General features: G+C 37.9%; 2 protein-coding genes across 2 annotated transcripts in view; one reads left to right on the forward strand and one right to left on the reverse strand.

Moving 5' to 3' along the window:
- Positions 1-741: 741 nt before the first annotated feature.
- On the forward strand, positions 742-19,013 carry actr6 (ARP6 actin related protein 6 homolog). The gene is given in 11 exon segments (NM_001016472.1): positions 742-841; positions 2,529-2,646; positions 4,039-4,107; positions 5,862-5,985; positions 7,157-7,292; positions 7,404-7,460; positions 15,704-15,802; positions 15,876-15,954; positions 16,580-16,751; positions 18,013-18,151; positions 18,736-19,013. Coding segments are annotated over 11 exon segments (1,191 nt in total). The 5' UTR covers positions 742-773; the 3' UTR covers positions 18,866-19,013.
- Positions 18,978-25,560, reverse strand: part of aldh1l2 (aldehyde dehydrogenase 1 family member L2) — a 29,234-nt gene continuing 22,651 nt past the window's right edge. The window contains exons 20-23 of the mRNA XM_002938070.5: positions 23,969-24,134; positions 23,528-23,633; positions 22,275-22,474; positions 18,978-19,935 (exon numbers count right to left, since the gene is read on the reverse strand). Of these exons, the coding sequence (XP_002938116.1) occupies positions 19,880-19,935; positions 22,275-22,474; positions 23,528-23,633; positions 23,969-24,134 (528 nt within the window). The 3' untranslated portion in view covers positions 18,978-19,879. The remainder of the gene's footprint in view (positions 19,936-22,274; positions 22,475-23,527; positions 23,634-23,968; positions 24,135-25,560) is intronic.

The raw sequence follows: 25,560 nt of genomic DNA on the forward strand, positions 1-25,560 counted from the left end.
TATGTAATCCTGCTACAAGGTCTGGGGGTATTAGGGACCAGTTTTGTCATGGCACTCCACCATGCTTGCCCCCATGCCTGGATTACACTCTAAAATACCTGCTCACCTTACATCAAGCATCATTGCCAGCCAGACAGCAGCCCTAAGGCTAACAGGTAATTATGTGCAACAAAATTCTATTTTAAGGAAGTAATTTCCCTTTTGTTGTTTTCACAAGAGCTTGGAGTAAACAACTGTGACATATGCATTACGGCTGATTACAAATTAGCACTACTTGTTAGCACACAATGGCATATTTGGTTTGGACATGCTTGAAAAAGAGCGCTTGTAAGCCGCATTTTGGCATGACATTTCTGCCTGCACCTATGTTAGCCCTTTCTTATCAAGTTAATAAAAAAGGGCATATTTTGTCGAGGTCTGTTAACCAACAGTTACCTCTCTAATATATTTTCCCATTCTAATAGCTGACCATTACACCCCAGCTGCTGATTGGCTACAATGGTTTACAAGCGCAGGGCACGGCGGGGCGGGGATTGAAAGCGTTAAATAGCGTTCCACATCGCCCCTTGTCTCCCCTCCCTGTTACCTTCTATTCCGCGCCTACTCTGTTCGGATATTTTTGGCACAAAACTACAAAAATACGCAGCTATGAAAGTCCTCCCACATCCCACAATGCACTGTTCTGCGGTATTGGCAGGTTCTTGCCGGATATCCGCTTGTTCCCGTACAGTGATATGTGATTGTTAGTTCAAGCTTTGTGAGTGGCGGGCAAGATGACCACACTTGTTCTGGACAACGGGGCTTATAATGCAAAGATTGGTTACAGCCACGGACAAGTGAGGTGCGCTTAACATCGCCATGGCCTCTTGAAGTGTTAGCCGTGCTATTTTGTCTCGTACTTCTGCACTGACTTATACACAGATCCCCAGCAAGCAGAATTCCCATGCTAAATGGGTTTCTCCGGCTACTAAAGGGTGGCATTTGTTAGATTCTACTGATTCCTGATGTGATTGTAATAGTAAAATAGAATCCACATTTAAATGGCCTAAAAGCCAGATGTATTGTAGCGCTGAAGAGTTTATAAAGCTTTTAAACCTTTTAATCTTACATTTCTTTTCTTCAAATGTAGGAAGAAATCTTGGAGACTGACTGTAACTAGCATAGGGCTGCTGCACATTCCCTGTTACTGAAACCAGGGTGTAACTATAGAGATTGTAAGCTCTTTTGGGCAGGGCTCTCTTCACCTCTTGTATTGGTTATTAATTGCTTTATATGTTACTCTGTCCAATGTATGAAACCCACTTATTGAGAAAGCACACCCTAAGACTGCTGTGTGCTAGGGCACAGTGTGTATAGGGCCCAGTGAGACAATGACAGTTAAGCAATTTGTTTTATGAAAAATGTTATTGTTAAAGTTTAGAAAAAGGGCACTTACCCTTGCGGTGCACAGCAGTGCATTACATGTTCCTACATTAAACACTCCACCACATTTACCAGTACAGCAAGGGTGAGAGTTTTTATATGTATGCCAATTGCAATACCCGTTTTATAGTATACTGGTTGACTGACCTGTTCAGCTTGTAATATTCAATATGTGGGCTGCACCATTCGTCCTTTAAAATGCAGAATGCGGGAATATATTGGACAAATTGTGTCTAAGAGTGGCAACTGTCCAGTTTCAAAACATTTTATACAGTGTTGCAATGGCGATGTGTCCCATTTACAGATACAGGTGATCGATAGAGTGTTGCCAGATGAAAGAAGTAGAGATAGATTCACTAGGTTGCTACGTTTGGAGGGTAAATGGATTTTTAAGTTAGGTACACGTCAGCCAAAAGGATTAAATTCTGTTTTTGACATCAGTTGTTATATTGCCTCCAGCTGAGTTAAACCTTTTAATAAAGTTAATATTTGATATGGTTAAGTTTACAGTAGGTCCTCCTTATTCACATTGTTTAATTGCAGTTTCATTTATTGCTTTATTTATTTTATTTACAGAGATGTATATTAGTGCTGAATGTTATTTGGTTACAAATAATACGTTTTGTCATTTGATGTATTGTATAATGCTATAAGAAAAAGAAAGAAACAAAAATTTGTGTGCCTCTGCACGAAACTAGTTAGGCTTTGTTCTTTTAAATGAGCGAATAAAATTGGATTTTAATTGACTCCTGTGGATGGTCCTGGTGTATGAGCACAGCTGTTTTTTCATGTGAAGTTTAGAAAAGCACTTAAATGATTTTGCTGTGTCGCCTTCAAACTTTTAGGTATGCTAGTGAGCACATAATGCTAAAGATAATCATACAAGCAAAGATTGGTAGAAGGCAAGAATGGCAAAAGATACTCATCGCTAGAAAAAATATCCCTGCTTGCATACTTCATTATTACTTGGAAAATGGGTTTATGTGTCAAGATATGGAGTATTGTACATAGAAAGCATTTAAATGCAACACAATAACACAATAAGCTGTTGAAAATATTCCAGTAGTGCTTGCAGTTTTCCTTACATGCGTTTCTTTTTATTGCAGTGTAATTCCCAACTGTCAGTTCAGAACCAAAACAGCACGTTTAAAAACATTTACAGCTAATCAGATTGATGAAATAAAGGATCCATCAGGCTTATTTTATATTCTCCCATATCAAAAGGTAACATGTTGGTGTTTTTTAACAGGACCGTGTGCATATATGTCTTCTTATGTGCAGTTTTTGACAGAATAAACATTTATACACAATGGAAATTAATGTTATAGCAGCTAACTAATTACTATTAATATTCTTATAATAATGCAATAGGAACTTCATAGACTGTTTCACCATAATAAGGACCTAAAAATTAATGGGCTAGTGAAAATAAAAATCTTGACAGTGGCTGCAACAATAGGCACCTCCATTTATATCTATGCAGTGGTATAGTTCTGTAATATATGTAATTTAGTACTAATGCTACGCTGGGTGAGTACTCAGAGATGAGTAAAAAAAATCAGGGAAAGTCACCCAGAATATAACTGATTTTCTTCTAACAGAGCAAGGCATATGCTTGTCGGCAGTTCTCCATAATGCCTTGTGTATATAGTTTATCTATATTGTGCTATTTGTATATGCAACTTTATGCATTTTTATATTGCCAACAGACTTATGTATGTTTTCATATTTATGTCAGAGATGCCATATTGTTTACTGATCTCCATAAACTGCTAGAGTAGTGCAGAGAGAGCTCTTCTGTTTAGGATAAGCATATGGCAGCTCTACTCACCTATACACATGCTCTACTCAAATAAAAATGTAAATATGGAAGAACCTTCCTACAGATAAGTTATATTTCTTGCAAAATTTGCTGTGTTTATAAGCACAGCAAGACAGGAGGGATCATCATTATGAAAAAAACGCATTCGGATGCTTTTCGGACGTTCGTGGATTAGTAAATGTGCCCCTAAGTATCTTAATAAAAAAGTTGGCCCGCGACTTAGCCTGCGTTTTAGATTTCGGCCGCCTTATATGATTGAGTTTGACACCCCTGTCGTAGACATTTTAAAGCTGCTAAGTATAAAACTGGGTCATACATAATGCAAAGAACCTGCAGTGTCTAACTGGCATTTTTTCATATGGATAGAAGTTACTGTAGACAACAAAAACAATACCATCTGTATATGACTACCAGAGTCCTGGCTTACCATTATGGAGAATATACGAGCAGAGGCAAGCGCCACAGCAGCTCCTTGATGTGAAGGAGAGAGTAATGCTCTCACACTTTAAGATATACTCAACAAAATATATATTCCCTGATAAGTGGCACATTTCTCTTGACAGATTAATTTTTACTCTTTGCTTACCAGCATTTAAATCAGCATATGAATCAAATTCCCAGCATGAGTCATTTACTAAGTCCTTTTAATTTTTACTTGGCTCCTTGTGATGTAAGGAATTCTGGGAAGGGAATCACAATGTTATTTACATGGTTTTCACAATTCAGACGTTGGGCTGCAATTTATTTTGTCTGTTTCAAAATGTCTACTAATGTGTCTTACTCCAACACGATAGGGTTATTTGGTCAACTGGGATGTCCAGAGACAAGTTTGGGACTACCTTTTTGGGAAGGAAATGTTTCAGGTATTGTACTTGCCAGTTTATCTTATCAAATTGTGTATGTAATTTTAAAAGGAAAACTGTGTCACATTTACAGATTAGGCTTTCACTTCCATATATTTTCTCTTATGTGTATGTCATGTCAGGCAGTGTTTCTGAGGAAACTACACTTTGAAGGAAGTTGTATCTGCTCTGTCCCATTGTTAGTCTGGTGCAACATCAGCCTTAAATAGACTATATAAAGGCATAAATTATGTTGTGTACAGGACACTCATTCTGACTCTTTTGGTTTTTTAATGTACTTAGGTGGGTACTGATGAACAGCTTACCTCACCCAAACAAAAAGATTCTCCACAAACCACAGCTAAAGTGTGGCGTTCGGTGGGATGTGTATATCTGCCCTTGCAGCATTGTGCATGTGTTTAATACTGTTGTGAGTCTTTTCCTTACCTAGTTACTAAGACTAAGGGGCTGATTTACTAATCCACGAATCCAAATCCCGAATGGGAAAAAATCAGATTGGAAACGAACATTTTGTGACTTTTTCGTATTTTTTTGCGATTTTTTCGTAGCCGTTACGACTTGCACGAATTGTCACGACTTTTTCATAGCCATTATGACTTTGTGAATTGTCGCGACTTTTGCATAGCCATTATGACTTCGTGAATTGTCGCGACTTTTGCATAGCCATTATGACTTTCGTGAATTGTCGCAACTTTTGCATAGCCATTATGACTTTCGTGAATTGTCGCGACTTTTGCATAGCCATTATGACTTCGTGAATTCTTGTTGCGACTTTTGCATAGCCATTACGACTTTCGCGAATTGTCGTGATTTTTTCATATTGAGCGCTCTAAAAATTTGCGATAATTCTCAAAAAAGTTGCAAAATACCGATCATTATGAAAAAAACGCATTCGGATGCTTTTCGGACGTTCGTGGATTAGTAAATGTGCCCCTAAGTATCTTAATAAAAAAGTTGGCCCGCGACTTAGCCTGCGTTTTAGATTTCGGCCGCCTTATATGATTGAGTTTGACACCCCTGTAGTAGACATTTTAAAGCTGCTAAGTATAAAACTGGGTCATACATATATATAGGCAAAATATAATACTGTAGCTGTACTTCACATATATCACCCTCTTTCTGTCTTTGTGTGATACACTGATGAACTATGTTCCCAGCTATGATAAAGATCATATTTTAGCATTTTTGAAAAGGGGTGCATGTTTCAGTTGCAACATGAAAATAAAGCCTTTTGAGCATGCAGATACACCTCTCTTTGCTACAGTTTAATTACAGGTATGGGACCTGTTATCCAGAATGCTAGGGACCTGGGGTTTTCCAGATAAGAGGTCTTTCCGTAATTCGGATCTCCTACCGTAAATCTACTAAATAAATTATTTAAGCAGTAAATTAAACCCAATCGGATTGTTTTGACTCCAATAAGGATTAATCATATCTAAGTTGGGATCAAGTACAAGGTACAGTTTCCTTATTACAGAGAAAAAGGAAACCATTTTTTAAATATTCACTATTTGATTAAAATGGAGTCTATGGGAGATGGCCTTTCTGTAATTTGGAACTTTCTGGATAAAGGGTTTCCGGATAAGGGGTCCGATACCTTACTACTTTGTGCAGAAATTGGGGAAATGTAAAAGTGTAGGCCGATTGCTAAGTTGCTTAAGCTTGGAAATCGGCAGTTGGAGTTATTATTTCATGTTACAAATCTGGGCTTATATTAGTGTTGATAATCAGAATATTTTACTGTCTCTATGCAGGTGGACTTTCCTGATTCTAATATAATTATTACAGAACCTTATTTTAACTTCAGTTCTATTCAAGAATCCATGAATGAAATTTTGTTTGAAGAATATCAGTTCCAGGCAGCTCTCAGAATTAATGGTGAGTGCCTCTTGATATTGGAAATTCTTAGAAGTTTTCAGTGAGTGAGTGATTCAGTCATCATACCCAGTGAAGGTTTTTAATACGCAAAGCCAGAGATACTGACACCAGAAATGGAACCTTTTTTACATCTATCATAACATTGTCTTTGCATGCTGTTTATAATTTTGCCTTATAAGTATTTGCCTGGTGTTTTTACATTTCCTGTCTGATCCCCCATGTTCCTCTATGAGGGGGCTGCCATATTTGTGCAGCAGGGGTCCATTAGCATTAGAAGCTATAACTGACAGGCTGAGAAGGGACAGTCAGGTTTGGGAACTTCGAGTAACAATGACTTACAAAAGCAGCCCTATCAGCAAAGAATGGTCAACATGACCTATAGGTAACTTTTTTATGTAGATTTATATTTTAAAAAGTAATTTTCATTTTTTTGTGTTTGTATCACTTTAATGTGCCTCTATTTGCATTAACCCTCTTAGCATCACACTTTTTGATCTGTCCTGTGAGTTGTCATGTATACATATGAGTGGCACTAATCAAAGTGCTTGCCAGAAACTTAGAAAGAGTCAAATAGGTGGGTAAATAATTATAAACAATAAAAATTTTGTTTCATCTGAAATTTTGCCAACCATCAACAATTTTAAAGCACTATAAAAGTTAACTTAATTGTGAAATATTCTAACCCAGGGATGCCCAACCTTTAACTCGTGAGCCACACTCAGATGTAAAAATTGTTGGTGAGCCACACAAGCATGAAAAAAGTTCTTTGGAGATGCCAAATAAGGGCTGTGATTGGCTATTTCGTAGCCCCGTGTGGACTGCTAGCCTGTAGGAGGCTCTTATTGGAGTAAAGCTGTGTCTCCGTGTTTCCAATATTTTCTTCCACTACTTTGAGGCCACTGGATGCAACATCAAAGGGATGGTGAGCAACATGTTGCTTTGAAGCCACTGGTTGCAGATCAGTGCTATAATGCCACAAGACATAGCATCTACATCGCAAGTTGGTGTGAATGCATGTATATACAGGTCAATATAATGAACTTTTAGTGGTTAAGCAAATTACATTTTCATTACAATACCATGCTTAATTATCATAATACATACATGTTTTTATAGAGAGTGACTTAGAAATGCTTTGAATAATACCAGTGCATTTCTTCACTATTTTTAGCAGGAGCTTTGAGTGCGCACAGGTATTTTCGAGATAACCCATCGGAATTGTGCTGCATCATTGTAGACAGCGGTTATTCATTTACACACATTGTGCCATTCTGCAGAAGTAAGAAGAAAAAAGAAGGCATAATAAGGTAACTGTAACTGTTAGCTGGCCACATCCAAAAGTTAAAAATAGTTTTTCTTGACCAGCATGTAAAAACTAGTATCTGTTGTTGATTCTGTGTATTTTTTGTCTGTGTTAGGATTAACGTTGGAGGAAAATTAATGACAAATCATCTTAAAGAAATCATTTCATACAGGTATGTGGGCTAAAAATTAACATGGAGCAATGTCACTGTGTATTACATAATTAGAGTATGTTGATTGTCATAAACTGTAATCATTTGTATTTCTTACTTTCATTAGCTATCTTATTGATAAATGTATCCCAATATCTGCTATATTACCCAATTACCTTATATAACTATATATATATATATATATATATATATATATATATATATATATATATATATATATATATATATATATATATTTTAACCCTTTAAGTGCCAGCCGAATTCGTCATTTCAGTTCCCCCCAGTGCCAGACGTTTTGTAAACATTCTGTGCTCTCTCAATGTAGGGGCTTTTACTGGGGGCAGGGTTAAGTTTAGGTAGGCAAACTATATATTGTTTTTTTCAGGAGAACCTGAGCTTTCCAAATATACCTGAGTTTTTGTGTATTTCCACTTCTGGAACAAGATTTAGAGCTTGAAATACAAAAAAAAAAAAGAAAAAATGCTATTTTTCATGATATAAGGATTTCTACCAGAAACATATTTTATTTTATGGACAAAAATTCAACTGATTTGGAAAGCCTCATGTCTCCCGAACGTGCCAATACCTGATATGTATAGTTTAATTGAGATTTCTGACTTCTATAGATCAAAAACTCCCAGCAGTAAATTACTAAATTTTCAAAGCATTACAGCAGAATACAGCATACTTTACATTCCAAAGCCAAAAATCCTGGAATATTAGGTTTACCCCAGGAAACCATACATTTTTGAAAACTACACATTCTGACGAATCCGAAATGGGTAACTATGTCTTCCAACTCCTAAGTACCAAACGGCAATGCTTTACTGAATTTAGCATTTTCTATAAAAAATTATGAAAATTCTAAAAAATCACCTCAAATCTTCCATTTTCAAGCACCTTATCTCCCACATAACATTAGGTACCAAGAAAACACACCCGAAATATGAAAGCCAAGGGTCCGCTGAACAGTTTGATGCCCATTGTGCATAGGATCAGCACTGTATCTGGCATTTAGAGACCCCATAAGGACGTCAGTGCATAGAGATTGCCCCAGAGGTCTCTTTAGCTACTGAAAATTCAACACGTTTACTGCATTTTCTGTGGGGTAAAAACCCAAAAAAATACATTGACCCCCCAAAACCATATATTTTTGGAAAGTACACATTCGGGCGATTTCAAAATTAGTACCCATGTCTTTCTACTCCAAACTACAGAGTCGCAGTGCTTTCCCAAAATTGCTAGTTTTGGTGAAATACCTGAAAAACACATCAAATCTTCCACTTTCAAGCACCTTATCTCCCACATAACATTAGGTACCAAGAAAACACACCCTAAATATGAAAGCCAAGGGTCCGCTGAACAGTTTGATGCCCATTGTGCATAGGATCACCAATGTATCTGGCATTTAGAGACCCCATAAGGAAGTTAGTGCATACAAATTGCCCAGGAGATCTCTTTAGCTACTGAAAATTCAACACATTTACTGCATTTTCTGTGGGGTAAAAACACAAAAAAATACATTGACCCCCCAAAACCATATATTTTTGGAAAGTACACATTCGGGCGAATTCAAAATTGGTACCCATGTCTTTCTACTCCAAACTACAGAGTCGCAGTGCTTTCCCAAAATTGCTAGTTTTGGTGAAATACCTGAAAAACACATCAAATCTTCCACTTTCAAGCACCTTATCTCCCACATAACATTAGGTACCAAGAAAACACACCCGAAATATGAAAGCCAAGGGTCCGCTGAACAGTTTGATGCCCATTGTGCATAGGATCAGCACTGTCTCTGGCATTTAGAGACCCCATAAGGACGTCAGTGCATAGAGATTGCCCCAGAGGTCTCTTTAGCTACTGAAAATTCAACACGTTTACTGCATTTTCTGTGGGGTAAAAACCCAAAAAAATACATTGACCCCCCAAAACCATATATTTTTGGAAAGTACACATTCGGGCGAATTCAAAATTGGTACCCATGTCTTTCTACTCCAAACTACAGAGTCGCAGTGCTTTCCCAAAATTGCTAGTTTTGGTGAAATACCTGAAAAACACATCAAATCTTCCACTTTCAAGCACCTTATCTCCCACATAACATTAGGTACCAAAAGAACACACCCTAAATATGAAAGCCAAGGGTCCGCTGAACAGTTTGATGCCCATTGTGCATAGGATCACCAATGTATCTGGCATTTAGAGACCCCATAAGGAAGTTAGTGCATACAAATTGCCCAGGAGATCTCTTTAGCTACTGAAAATTCAACACATTTACTGCATTTTCTGTGGGGTAAAAACACAAAAAAATACATTGACCCCCCAAAACCATATATTTTTGGAAAGTACACATTCGGGCGAATTCAAAATTGGTACCCATGTCTTTCTACTCCAAACTACAGAGTCGCAGTGCTTTCCCAAAATTGCTAGTTTTGGTGAAATACCTGAAAAACACATCAAATCTTCCACTTTCAAGCACCTTATCTCCCACATAACAATAGGTACCAAGAAAACACACCCGAAATATGAAAGCCAAGGGTCCGCTGAACAGTTTGATGCCCATTGTGCATAGGATCAGCACTGTCTCTGGCATTTAGAGACCCCATAAGGACGTCAGTGCATAGAGATTGCCCCAGAGGTCTCTTTAGCTACTGAAAATTCAACACGTTTACTGCATTTTCTGTGGGGTAAAAACACCAAAAAATACATTGACCCCCCAAAACCATATATTTTTGGAAAGTACACATTCGGGCGAATTCAAAATTGGTACCCATGTCTTTCTACTCCAAACTACAGAGTTGCAGTGCTTTCCCAAAATTGCTAGTTTTGGTGAAATACCTGAAAAACACATCAAATCTTCCACTATCAAGCACCTTATCTCCAACATAACATTAGGTACCAAGAAAACACACCCGAAATATGAAAGCCAAGGGTCCGCTGAACAGTTTGATGCCCATTGTGCATAGAATCAGCACTGTATCTGGCATTTAGAGACCCCATAAGGACGTCAGTGCATAGAGATTGCCCAGGAGATCTCTTTAGCTACTGAAAATTCAACACATTTACTGCATTTTCTGTGGGGTAAAAACACAAAAAAATACATTGACCCCCCAAAACCATATATTTTTGGAAAGTACACATTCGGGCGAATTCAAAATTGGTACCCATGTCTTTCTACTCCAAACTACAGAGTCGCAGTGCTTTCCCAAAATTGCTAGTTTTGGTGAAATACCTGAAAATCACATCAAATCTTCCACTTTCAAGCACCATATCTCCCACATAACATTAGGTACCAAGAAAACACACCCTAAATATGAAAACCAAGGGTCCGCTGAACAGTTTGATGCCCATTGTGCATAGGATCACCGATGTATCTGGCATTTAGAGACCCCAAAAGGAAGTTAGTGCATACAAAGTGTATACACTGCAATATAAGCTACCGGCATGTGCATTATGCGGCATAAGACCACCTAACAGTAAGGAGACCCTAGAAAACTATACATTTTCCGAAAGTACACAATCTGACAAAACAAAAATGGGTAAATACATCTTTCTACTGCAAACTACCAAACTACAAAGCTATGCTAAACAGAAAGATTTTTTTGACATTTCTGAAAATTGTCACAAAGCTTGCATTTTACCCCATTATGTACCCCCACATTTTGTACCGTATCAACATAAAACATTCTAAATATGAACGCCAGGGGTCTACTGAACAGTTTGATGCCCTATATGCATAGATTTACCAAACTATGTGGGGTACAGGGGCACCCAAGAAAAATAGTGCATATGAATTTTCACATAAGATGCTTCGGCTCATGCAGTTTTTGCACCCGGTATGTGTATTATATGCCATACGACCCCCTAACAGTAAGGAAACCCTAGAAAACCATATATTTTCTGAAAGTACACATTCTGACAAAACAAAAATGGGCAAATACATCTTTCTACTACAAACTACCAAACTACAAAGCTATGCTAAACAGAACGGTTTTTATGATATTTCTGAAAATTGTCACAAAGCTTGCATTTTACCCCATTATGTACCCCCACATTTTGTACCGTATCAACATAAAACATTCTAAATATGAATGCCAGGGGTCTACTGAACAGTTTGATGCCCTATATGCATAGATTTACCAAACTATGTGGGGTACAGGGGCACCCAAGTAAAAATAGTGCATATGAATTTTCACATAAGATGCTTCGGCTCATGCAGTTTTTGCACCCGGTATGTGTATTATGTGCCATACGACCCCCTAACAGTAAGGAAACCCTAGAAAACCATATATTTTCCGAAAGTACACATTCTGACAAAACAAAAATGGGCAAATACATCTTTCTACTACAAACTACCAAACTACAAAGCTATGCTAAACAGAACGGTTTTTATGATATTTCTGAAAATTGTCACAAAGCTTGCATTTTACCCCATTATGTACCCCCACATTTTGTACCATATCAACATAAAACATTCTAAATATGAACGCCAGGGGTCTACTGAACAGTTTGATGCCCTATATGCATAGATTTACCAAACTATGTGGGGTACAGGGGCACCCAAGTAAAAATAGTGCATATGAATTTTCACATAAGATGCTTCGGCTCATGCAGTTTTTGCACCCGGTATGTGTATTATGTGCCATACGACCCCCTAACAGTAAGGAAACCCTAGAAAACCATATATTTTCCGAAAGTACACATTCTGACAAAACAAAAATGGGCAAATACATCTTTCTACTACAAACTACCAAACTACAAAGCTATGCTAAACAGAACGGTTTTTATGATATTTCTGAAAATTGTCACAAAGCTTGCATTTTACCCCATTATGTACCCCCACATTTTGTACCATATCAACATAAAACATTCTAAATATGAACGCCAGGGGTCTACTGAACAGTTTGATGCCCTATATGCATAGATTTACCAAACTATGTGGGGTACAGGGGCACCCAAGTAAAAATAGTGCATATGAATTTTCACATAAGATGCTTCGGCTCATGCAATTTTTGCACCCGGTATGTGTATTATGTGCCATACGACCACCTAACAGTAAGGAAACCCTAGAAAACCATATATTTTCCGAAAGTACACATTCTGACAAAACAAAAATGGGTACATACATCTTTCTACTACAAACTACCAAACTACAAAGCTATGCTAAACAGAACGGTTTTTATGACATTTCTGAAAATTGTCACAAAGCTTGCATTTTACCCCATTATGTACCCCCACATTTTGTACCGTATCAACATAAAACATTCTAAATATGAACGCCAGGGGTCTACTGAACAGTTTGATGCCCTATATGCATAGATTTACCAAACTATGTGGGGTACAGGGGCACCCAAGTAAAAATAGTGCATATGAATTTTCACATAAGATGCTTCGGCTCATGCAGTTTTTGCACCCGGTATGTGTATTATGTGCCATACGACCACCTAACAGTAAGGAGACCCTAGAAAACCATATATTTTCCGAAAGTACACATTCTGACAAAACAAAAATGGGTAAATACATCTTTCTACTACAAACTGCTAAACTACAAAGCTATGCTAAACAGAACGGTTTTTATGACATTTCTGAAAATTGTCACGAAGCTTGCATTTTACCCCATTATATACCCCCACATTTTGTACCGTATCAACATAAAACATTCTAAATATGAACGCCAGGGGTCTACTGAACAGTTTGATGCCCTATATGCATAGATTTACCAAACTATGTGGGGTACAGGGGCACCCAAGTAAAAATAGTGCATATGAATTTTCACATAAGATGCTTCGGCTCATGCAGTTTTTGCACCCGGTATGTGTATTATGTGCCATACGACCCCCTAACAGTAAGGAAACCCTAGAAAACCATATATTTTCCGAAAGTACACATTCTGACAAAACAAAAATGGGCAAATACATCTTTCTACTACAAACTACCAAACTACAAAGCCATGCTAAACAGAACGGTTTTTATGATATTTCTGAAAATTGTCACAAAGCTTGCATTTTACCCCATTATGTACCCCCACATTTTGTACCGTATCAACATAAAACATTCTAAATATGAATGCCAGGGGTCTACTGAACAGTTTGATGCCCTATATGCATAGATTTACCAAACTATGTGGGGTACAGGGGCACCCAAGTAAAAATAGTGCATATGAATTTTCACATAAGATGCTTCGGCTCATGCAGTTTTTGCACCCGGTATGTGTATTATGTGCCATACGACCCCCTAACAGTAAGGAAACCCTAGAAAACCATATATTTTCCGAAAGTACACATTCTGACAAAACAAAAATGGGCAAATACATCTTTCTACTACAAACTACCAAACTACAAAGCTATGCTAAACAGAACGGTTTTTATGATATTTCTGAAAATTGTCACAAAGCTTGCATTTTACCCCATTATGTACCCCCACATTTTGTACCATATCAACATAAAACATTCTAAATATGAACGCCAGGGGTCTACTGAACAGTTTGATGCCCTATATGCATAGATTTACCAAACTATGTGGGGTACAGGGGCACCCAAGTAAAAATAGTGCATATGAATTTTCACATAAGATGCTTCGGCTCATGCAATTTTTGCACCCGGTATGTGTATTATGTGCCATACGACCACCTAACAGTAAGGAGACCCTAGAAAACCATATATTTTCCGAAAGTACACATTCTGACAAAACAAAAATGGGTAAATAAAACTTTCTACTACAAACTACAAAGCTATGCTAAACAGAACGGTTTTTGTGACATTTCTGAAAATCAAGCGAACAAGAACTATGCATAACTGAAAATGCTATAAAATGGCTAAACATGCAGTAAAATACCCCAAAATCCACCAAAATCACAGAAAATGTAGTAGAAACACCAAAATAATACACAAAAGATATTGCGCAGTGCGGTTAGCGAATACACTATCCGCAATGGCAATAAAACATTTTTTTCAGGCAGAAATAAAAACGATGCGATTAGAAAAAAAAAAAAATTACAAAATTACATAAGTGTGTAAGTGTGTGTGTACATTAGGTAAAATGTGTTTTGTGTGCATGTATGCAAGTAAGTGTGTGTAAGTGTAAGTGTTGTGAATGTTTGAAATCTCCCAACTCCCCTAAAATGTATGTGTTTGTGTGTAAATGTGAGTATAAGTGTGTATTAGTGTATTATTAGTGTATTATGTGTGTGTATGTGTGTTTTTGTGTGTTTTTGCCACTTACCTGTGTAGGAGATCGTGGATCAGCAGGGAGACACACGCAGCACGAGTCCGGCAGTGAGTATCAGCAGCAGGAAGCAGGGGGGCCAGCAGGGGGGGGAGCAGAGAAAGGCAGAAGGCGATCGTGAAATCCAGGAATGGATTTCACGTGCCTGCCTTTTCTTATGTGGCCCCTGGGCGATCGCGCCCCAGGGGCCACTCGTTCCCCACCTCTGACTTGTGTCTGGAGGCTGGGGAACGAGCGGGGAGCGAAGGAGCGGCTTGAAAAGCCGCTTCTCCGCTCCCAAACCCGGAAGTGCCCCAGGACGTAGAATCTACGTCCTGTGGCACTTAGGTCCTTTAGTACCCAGGACGTAGATTCTACGTCCTGTGGCACTAAAAAGGTTAAAAAATCAGTTTCATTTTACTGGAGGTTTTTTTTATACACATCTGGTGTAATCAATACCCTACTTAAAGGGATTCTGTCTTGATTTTTATGGTGTACTTTTTATTTCTAAATTACACCATAGCAAATAATTCACTCTACCATTTAAAATGTTATTCTTGAACTAATAAATGTATTTTTTTTACTTGTAATATTGGTGTAGGGGGGGGTGGATGATATCACTCCAACTTGCAGCTCAGCAGGAAATTGTGACTGAAGTTTATCAGAGCACAGGTCACATGGCTGTGGTACCCTGGGAAATGAAGAATTTGGCTAGCCCCATGTGAAATTTCAAAATTAAACGTAAAAACAAATCTGCCTGCGTTTTTGGAAAACATATTTCAATGCAGGATTTTGCTGGACAAGCTTTATTAAGTGATGCTTTTAAAAAAGAAAAAAAAAAGTTTTCTCATGACAGTATTCCTTTAATTAGTCTGCCTCCAGCTTCATTCTTATGATGCATTTATCTGCTCTAGCATAGTAATACTTTTTTTGTTTTTAGCTTAGCTGTTTACATGAGTATATGTAATTAAATAACTTCTTTTAATATTTTCTTGTTTTTTTCCCACTTGTTTTGTGCTAAATGATGTTATTATATTTTCCAGGCAGCTGCAGGTTATGGATGAAACACATGTAATTAACCAAGTCAAAGAAGATGTTTGTTATGTGTCTACAGATTTTTATAAAGATATGGAAACTGCAAAGTATGTATTTGTGTGACTGAAAGATGCAATGTTTAATTACATAGAATAAATCTAATTCCAAATATTCTTTTAGACTAAAAGGAGAGGAGAACTCGGTGATGGTGGACTATGTTCTGCCTGACTTCAGCACCATCAAAAAAGGGTTTTGCAAGGTGTGTATGTGTTAGTCTCTGTGGCTCTCTGTATAAGCAAAATGCACTACTTACTGACCCACAAATCCAATCCTTTACTGCCATGAGCAAAGGTTCACCAGCACAGCCTGAATATATTTTTCTTTAATATAGAGACAACTGCTTTTTAAAGTGCAAGAAAGCTTTGATACCGGCGATCAGAGATCAGAGCAGTATACTATAAGTGAGGACATTTGGGCATGAAGTAGTATTCATTTTACATGTTCCTTAGTTAAGATACCTTTAAGGGCTGTGGCACACGGGGGAGATTAGTTGCAACAAATCTCCCAGAAATGCCATCCCACCGGTGAGAATGTAAATCGCCAGTGGGATGGCATATGCGGTGCCTTGAGAGGAAACTTCCAGGATTTCGGGGAAATTGCGGCGCCACGTATGCCATCCCACCAGGGATTTACATTCTGGCCGGTGGGATGGCATTTCAGGGAGATTAGTCGCTATCACCTAAACCAGTACTATCTTCCATCTATTGCCTCTTCTGTAGCAGCTACTCTATATGGCCAATAAAATGCTGTATGCATTATAACCCTTTTGATTAACACACAACCCTTTGTTGTGACAGCTCCTAATACATTTTTTTTTTGAGTAGCCAAGGGAAGAGATGGTGTTTAGTGGAAAGACCACAGCTGGAGAGCAAATACTACGTTTGACCAATGAGAGATTTGCTGTCCCTGAAATCCTTTTCCATCCCTCAGACATTGGGATTCAAGAAATGGGAATTCCAGAAGCAATTGTGCATTCCATTAATAATCTTCCTGAAGGTGCGTGTCATTGTATTCATTTAGATTTATAGAGTGTCAAGTATATAATGTAGCATTGTGTTTAATTGGGGGGAAACTATAATACGGCAGCATAACATACATGCAATCTTTGGTAGGTTACTAGGACTAAAGTTTGGCCTGTTCTTTACCATAGAGATTATGTAAATGTTTCCTAAATCATTCAGAATGCAACCTGTTAAAATAAACTCCAGAGAACTCCAAAACACTATCATATTTTGTCTAGTTCCTTATTATGTTCTGTATTATACTGTTATTTGTAGCTCTAGGGCTCAGTCCTATGGCCAGTTAGGGTAAGCTTTGGGGAGACAACTTATTTGGTGCCTGAGATACTCCTTTGAATTAATAAGGACGAGATTTGGTGTAAACATGTATTTGCTGTTCTAGATATTTTCTGAATAATTAACAAATTGGTGGTACAGGTATGGGATCCCTTATCTGGGAACCTGTTATCCAGCAAGCTCTGAATTATGGAAAGCCTGTCTCCCATAGACTCCATTTTAATCAAATAATTCAGAATTTTAAAACTGATTTTCTTTTTCTCTGTAATAATAAAACACTACCTTGTAATTGATCCCAACTAAGATATAAATAATCCTTATCGGATGCAAAACAATCCTGTTGGGTTTAATTAATGTTTCATTGATTGTTTAGCAGCCTTAAGGTAGGAGATCCAATTTACGGAAAGACCCCCTATCCAGAATACCCTTGGTCCCAAGCATTCTGGATAACGGGTCCTATACCAGTACAACCATGTTTTCGTATATCTGTAGCTTCGTAAGTATATTGTACCTTACATTTCCCAAAAGTGTTTTACACACACACGGCAGCCAAGCACATGCTTTTTGATCGCTGCTATTCTCTAAGGCCCACCTGCAATGAGTGAAACACTTTTTTTTACAAGCAGCCCCTTCTAGTTGCTCCTTGCTCCCTTGTGGAACACACAATTGCCTTTGAACAAGGATTGCTGGGGGATGCTGACTTGTATGTTTGTTTTAACTTTAACTGTAAATTATATCCCTATAAACATTGCTTAGTGATGTCATCAGTTATAGGCATATTTATCAATGGTTAAAAATCCCATAGGAATGAATACTATTGAAACTATTGCTTTTAAAATGTACCAAGTATGTGCCTGCAACACTGTTATGTAGAAAATATTGTTTGTATGCACCACTGCCAGACAAGTTCCTCCCTACTTTTAGCTTTATGTACAACTAACCACAACTTCTTCCTCTTCTAGAGATGCAGCCTCATTTCTACAAGAACATTGTTCTCACTGGCGGAAACACACTATTCCCTGGTTTTAGAGAACGGGTATTTTCTGAGGTCCGAAAGCTCACACCCACAGACTTTGACGTCTCAGTGATATTACCTGAAAAGTGGGTAACAAAGTATATATTTAATATATCTATTACTACACACTTGCAGTGAATTATATCAACATAAGGAGATCCTTGGTCATATAAAAGCAATAGGCTGAAGACTGAATGACACCAAACAATAAAGTGACATCTAGTATGCTTTATAATGTGCAAGAGCCATGTAAAATATATCCTTATAAATGCTGCCTAGTGAAAGTACCTATAATCTAGGCTTAATAAAGTCATTGGGGTCATAGAACTTATTCAGAAACTTATCTGTGGCTTTGTGGAACCTGAGTGACTTCTATTATACATATATTACAATGGTGAGTACACATATAACATTATGGTATTTATAGTCCTTTTCCTGCTAACATCAAGTATTCAATGTTGTTGCCCAGGAAGTTTAGTGAATTCCAGTAAACGTAGATTCTGTGCTCCCACATTCTTTTCTAATGGCCAAAAATCATGTTGCACCTAGCAAGGTTTGGTTCCACAGCAGGCAGCTGCTAGCAAGTGCAACAGGGATATGGTTTTATCACAGTAATAGCTGGTGGTTATTTATTTATTAATGATTTGTTATCTTTTGTTCCTTCATTCAGCCCCATCTCATATGCCTGGGAAGGAGGAAAGATAATATCTGAAAATGACGACTTTGAAGACATGGTGGTAACCAGGGAAGACTATGAGGAAAATGGCCATATTATTTGTGAAGAAAAGTTTGATATTTAGTTCAGACATTACATAAAAAATGTAAATAATAGGATAAATTTTACTTAATGTATTATTAATTATGAGGAAATGTCATTTTTTTACTATTTATGAAGTAAACTTGCATTTTCATGAAGTATCTGCATTTGTAAATAAATCTCTTTATAAGAAAAAACTGGGGTTATCATTTCTTTAATTGTGGTGTTATTTTTATCCCAAATGGTCCCTTTGTTTCTGGCATTAAATGTAAAAACACTGTCAGTTTTTTTAAACAAAACTTTACTGAGCTTTCCAGCAGGACATAGCAAGCGCAGTTTTCCAATTTTAATTTCCAGCTTCCAAACCTGATAACTGTACAGCTCCCAAAAACTGGTGTCAATTTAGACATATATATATATATTTTGAATGCATGAAGCAATAGGAAAATACCAATAAAATATGTATCTGTAACTTGGTTTGTTTGCAGTCCTATACCAGTGCAGTGTAACAGTACAGAGGATGTAGTACATGGGATGTGAGTGTACATTATTCCTTATTCATTTCATAATTGTTCTGTGCTTCAGCATCATGGCTACAGCATCTTCACAGTCTCTGATCTTCCCAAGCCATGCCGCTGGTGCTGTATATCCAGTGGTGGCAGTCTATGATCACACTTTGCAATGGACAAACTAAGTGCACTTTATTTTTAGCTCAAGAGGTTTCTGGAATCTCTTGAACAGCAAAAACGAAAAGTAATATGGGATTCTACCTTCTTTTGGTTGTATTACATCCCAAGACCCCAGCAAATAATGTATCTGAATGAGATGATTTTACAAAGTTGCGGATGTCATGTTTGAAAAGTTGCGTAGAAAACATATTTTCCTTAAGGTAACATGGCAGTACAAGGTACTTGATGTAGGTAACATAATGCTCCCAAAGCCATGTTTCTCCAGTAACACTGTGTAAATGAAGTGATTAAAAACATGTAAAAATGGAGTGAATAAAAAAAGTCTTGTCGAGGTATTGTCTTGCAGAAGCCAAAGGTTTGAGAACGCTTTAATATTCCACGGTAACAGCTTTTGTTCTGAGGTATTCATGTAGAGCTTCTTCACCTAAGGTCAGAAAGGTATTGGTTTGTTAACAAGGGACAGCATTAATAAAGAATTAAAAAAGGGTTTTGGAAACCTGGCATAAAGGGGAAAATATATTGTGATCAAAAGTTCAAGACTCATCATTCAGGTTAATAGAATATAATGGTTTCTTATCTGGGATGAGGATATCCTGTGTTACATACTTAGCTTCTGTACATATAGAACACTCAAAAGTTGGCCATATATTTTGAGATCTGCTTGCTTGGTAAGGTCACCAAACAAATGTATCTCTTTCTAATTTGGCCACCCACACCCTGGGCCGTATAGAGTCAATCTGATGGCTCAGCAGAAGTATGACAACCTGTTGGGAAAGGACCTTGATCAATCAATGTGCCGATTTGATCTTGACCAGTGAGACTTTTCATCTTGCCTGATTGATATCTGACTGATTTTCGGGTAGGTGTCAGCTGGGCAGCCGCTACCAAGAACCCCATACACGTAGTGATAAGTTGCCTACTTGGTTTTGTGAAGCAGTTTTATAAATTACAAGTTAGGTGTAAAGCTGGTCATACAATATAAGATCCTCTCATTTGGCGAGGATGCAAAATGAGCAGCTCTCTCCCTCAATATGCTCCGATTAGCTATGTAATCTGATCGTAATACAACAATGGAAAATGAGCTGTCAAAGACGGGACCATATCAATGAGCAATGCAGTCCTCGATCCAACTGAAAAATCAAAATTGCCAGATATTAGTCGGGTAGGCTCATCAAAGGTACCTCTTACACAGGTAACTTATCTGGCAATTTTGATTTTTCAGTTGGATCGAGGACCGCATTACTTATTGATATGGTCCTCTCTTTGACAGCTCGTCTTTGACTGCTGAATTGGTGTTAAAGGAAATGTAACACAAAATTTTTACTTTCAAGAAATCCATTCTATATACTTTAATTAGCAAATATATCATAGAAACATTACAATAGTATTAGTGGTTTTTTTAGAAAAAGGAATTTACCACAGATTTACTGAGCTCTGGCAGCAGATCTCTCCCAAGTCTCACAGTCCACTTCCATTCAGATCCCCCTCCCTCTCCCCGTGCAGGCTCTGGCACCGCTCCTTCTAACAGACACGCAGACCCAGCAGAAGAGGAGAAAAGGTCTGTCTTCCCATCCCTCTCCTTTCCCTCTTTGTGCCCCATCGCTAGTAGTACATTAATCTCTTTTAAAAGGACACAGAAGAACGTAGTAAATTAACCTACGTAGTAATTAATCTACCCCATCATCGTATCGCCTTTGCAAGCTTTGCCCAGTAAGCCACTGGTGATGCAATTTATTGTAAAACCACTTAAAATATCAATTTGTTTTAATATTATTTAGGTTAATAAAAGTATTTAGAAGTGATATCTTTAAAGTTTTGTGTTACTGTTCCTTTAAGATGCCTGAATCAGCAGCTTAAATCTGCCTTGTTATGGCCACCTTAACTTCTTATACAGCCAAAAGTAATCCACAGTTTCAAGTAATGGTTGTATCTGGAGATCGTTTTACCACAGTAAATAGTGGTAATGCTGGGCATACATGGTAAGATCCATTCATTTGACAAGTTTACAAAACAAGCAGATCTTTACCCTATTTGGCCACAAATGCAGTGGGCCAAAATCAGGATTATTTAATTGTTGGTCCAAACCAATGATTGGACCAACATGGGGGTCTATAGAGACCTCTTGTGAGATGACTGCATTAATGTACCAATGCAGTCCTTGTCTGGCAAGGTTTGTCAAACTGCTTGATTGATATTCTTCCAAATAGAATTCGGGTAGGACTTCCTAAGGGCCCATGCACAGATAGATAAGCTGCCAACTTGCTGTGAAGGGGTCAAGTTGGCAGTTTTTATCAGCTCACGTAAGGCCAGCATAAGGGGGTACAGTACTGCCTATATTTGACTGGAATTCAGTCAGATAATGAACCTCCGTATTTAACCCACTACACAGTTAGATTAATAAAGCAAGGACAAAGAAGTATTTAAATATATGGCCAGCTTTATCTTTGTATGCCTAGCATCAACTACAAGATATAGAACTACCTAAATATTGGTACATTTGCTTAATAGGAAAGCAAAGCTTTTTTGTTTTTGCGATTACACACAAATCCTGCAGCTAGTATCATTAGAGATGTGAGGGGGGCTACTTCCTGCACTTTGCACTTATTTGCCTATCACACAATTTCTTAGTAAAATCTAATCACAGATACATCTACAACAGACTACAAATTACATATTGGGAAAACATTTAACTGTTGCTACTTAGATTGTATTACTTTCTGCAAACTGTATTTTTACAATGTAGCAGATATATTAAACACTTACCCAAGTCCTTGCCGAAACCAGATTGCTTGAAGCCTCCAAATGGTGCTGCAACATCTGTCTTATTGTATGTGTTAATAAAAACTGTCCCAGCATCCAACTTTTCACTGACATACATTGCCTTGCTTATGTCTTTTGTGAACACGCCTGAGGCTAATCCATATTCCGTATTATTGGCACGTCGCAACACTCCATCAATGTCTCTAGATAATCAAAACAAAAATGTGCTGGAATAAAACTTACACATAGGGAGGACTTCTTAACCAGTAACACTCAAACCCCCTCTAAATCATGGGCGCACTGTTATCTTTTAAATTTTCTGTTTCCAAAAGCTGGTGTAAAAACCCACAGCTAAAAATCTTTCCTCTGTACTAGGGCACTTGTCCATCCTTATTATTCCATACTGTTCTGCTACCTGACACAACTGATTATAACGACAGATGGAGCATGCTTTATTTTCTTATTTGGCTCATATGATGGCCATTCTTTTTATTAGTAAGACGAGTGTGGTGGTGTGTACCATAAGTTAAAATGAAGTATGTTTAACCTGTACTGCTGCATATTGTGACTTTTGTGGCTCCTTTCACCATCAAGTGCATAAACTGCCTATTGTTTGAGGGAAATCAACATCTTGGTTTAGAGCAGGGCTGTCCAGCTTAAGCCCCACAGGCCATATGTGGCCCTCCAAAGGATTTTTATGGCCCTAGTCTGCTTAGAGGCTCCATAGACTTCACTATATGACATCATCACTGTAATTTAATCTGACCCTGCAACATGCTGTATGAGATATAATTGGCTCACTTCATGTAATAAGATGGACAGCATTGGTTTAGGGAATCACAAGTTTCATTTACTGACTCATTTTCCTGCTTTTGTCCCCTTACATCTTTAAATCCACATAACCCAATTTGACATCTGTTGACAGGGTAACCCAGGACCACTGTAAGAGGCCTGGCAAAATGTAGGCCTGTGAGAGACCACACACAGAAAGATTGTCTCTTTTGTATTCAGCATTAGTTATTTAATGCCCACAGTAAAGCAGACTAAAGATTCTGAAAAATGAAAATAGCCTGCCATAACGATTAACCAAGTTAGAATAAAAACTTGTAACTAATATACTAATAGTAAAAACATTACTTTAAACAGTAAAATATATAAAATAAAAGTCTTGGAAGAAAATACACAAATCATAGCTGGCTTCATCTCTTGGCACCTGGAGAATAAAATTAAAAAAACTAAAAATACATGACATGTACCCGTCTTTGAACTTAGAAATGACCATGATGGGTCCAAATGATTCTTCCTCAGCAAGATACATGTGGTCTTCAACATCTGTGAATACAGTTGGTTCCATGAAGAAGCCTAAAATAATGAAAATGATTGGAAACAGTCTGTTGTTACTGACAATTTGAGGTTTAGCTGACAAGAGAGAATCTGTTTACTAACAAATAATCTTTCATTCACTGTTACTTGTGAAATATGAGAAGGCTGTACAGTCTTTATCTTCTTTTACCTCCAAAGCCTGCCAACAATCACCACTCTATCATACTCACTGAGGCCTTTTGCCATCTAGCCACAATGGGCAAAATATTAGGCAAGTAGACCCACAACCATGCTCACGCACATGCTTTCAGTATTTGTATCCCTTATTTCCTTTATATTGGTACCCACAGATAATAGCTTACAATCTGCCTTACCTGGCCTTGGTACTTTTCTGCCCCCATATACAAGTGTGGCTCCTTCTTTCACTCCTATTTCACAGTATTCTAACAGCTTCTCCAAGTGAGCTCTGTGGTTTTGTGGGCCATGATCTGTAGATCTATCAAGAGGGTCACCTATCCTCATTTTCTTAATTTCTTCCACCTAAAAATGTATTGTAAAGCAATTTATGGGTCAGTGGAATTCCCTTTAAAATCCTCAACATACTGTAATCTCTCGTGCATACATACTGTATATACTGTACCTGAAGGATTCATGATAACACTGGATTATTAATAATAACAAAATGAGCAGTCTTACGTTTAACTGGCCCTTTTTCATTCTAGCAAGGCTAGTGTACCATTTACCTTCTTGCTCCCTTTACCAGTATTCTCTACTTTTGTGATGTGCGGAACAGAAATCAGAAATCCAACTTGCAGCCACATTAAGCTGGCCCCTCTTATCTGGGGCCCGACTTGACATTGGAGATCATGTTAGAGGGAGGGGCAGGCTCAAGAAACACTATACAACCAATGAAGGCACTTGCCTTAGGGAGCCCAGCCATAGCTCACAAATTAAGAGTTATATGTGTAGCAACTGGAACCTGAGCATGAAATCGTGGCCAATTTTTCATCCCCCAACCTGCCCAACCCACAGGTAAACCCTTGGCTGGCTTGCACATCACTAGGCCACTTGCCCCAATTACAAATGCACAAAATTATGTTTCTATTTGTTCTTAGATTTAATAACATGCAATATGGTAGATACAGGGGGATCTTGATTTTAATCTGAATATCCAGATTAGATTACTAATACCAATGTTTTTACTACAGCCCCACTAATTCTCATTTGTGATGGCATGTCAGTACTTTAATAACTTTGTTGCCTAGCAGCTGTTTTTAAGGAACCTTTGCTGCATACATGCATCCCTTAGTTTACAGGGGTAGTTTACCTTAATATGAACTTTGAATCTGTCAGTATTCTAAAACTATTTTCAATTTGTCTTCAATTTTTTAATTACCCAGGCAGCAGTTTGGAAGTCAAGATGGAAGATAAATAGTAGATGGTAAGAGAAGGGAGATAAGTAATGAAAAATAAGATTAAAGGAGAAGTAAAGGTAAAAACTACACACAGTTACTCACAGTAATGCTGCACTGAGTCCTCTATCAAAAGAAACAGGATTTCTTTTCTTCTTTTGTGTACACATGTTCTTCTGTGTCAGACTTCCTGCTCTCAGAAAAATCCTTCAGGGCACGGCACGGGTCTGTTCCATTTGCTCCTCTCCCCTCTCTCTTTTCCTTCTTCCCCTCCCATCATCTCTCACTTCCTCTACCAACTGTGCTGTAATCTGAGGTCTCAGCAGTCAGAGCTGCAGCATAGAAGGTACTGAGCCCAAGCTAAAATGGCAGCTGCTTTCTAGGGCTGTTTACTTAGGTATGCTAAAGCTTCCTACAGCTTAAATATAGCATCCTAGCTTACACCCTTGTGACTAATCTATTAGCAATAAAATGCCAAAATGCCTATCCTTCTCCTTTAACAATTGGAACCCTCCAAGGCCATGTATTTTAATTGCTGGTGTCAGTGACAAGTT

The sequence above is a fragment of the Xenopus tropicalis genome, chromosome 3 (assembly GCF_000004195.4).
Source record: "Xenopus tropicalis strain Nigerian chromosome 3, UCB_Xtro_10.0, whole genome shotgun sequence".
Lineage (NCBI taxonomy): Eukaryota > Metazoa > Chordata > Amphibia > Anura > Pipidae > Xenopus > Xenopus tropicalis.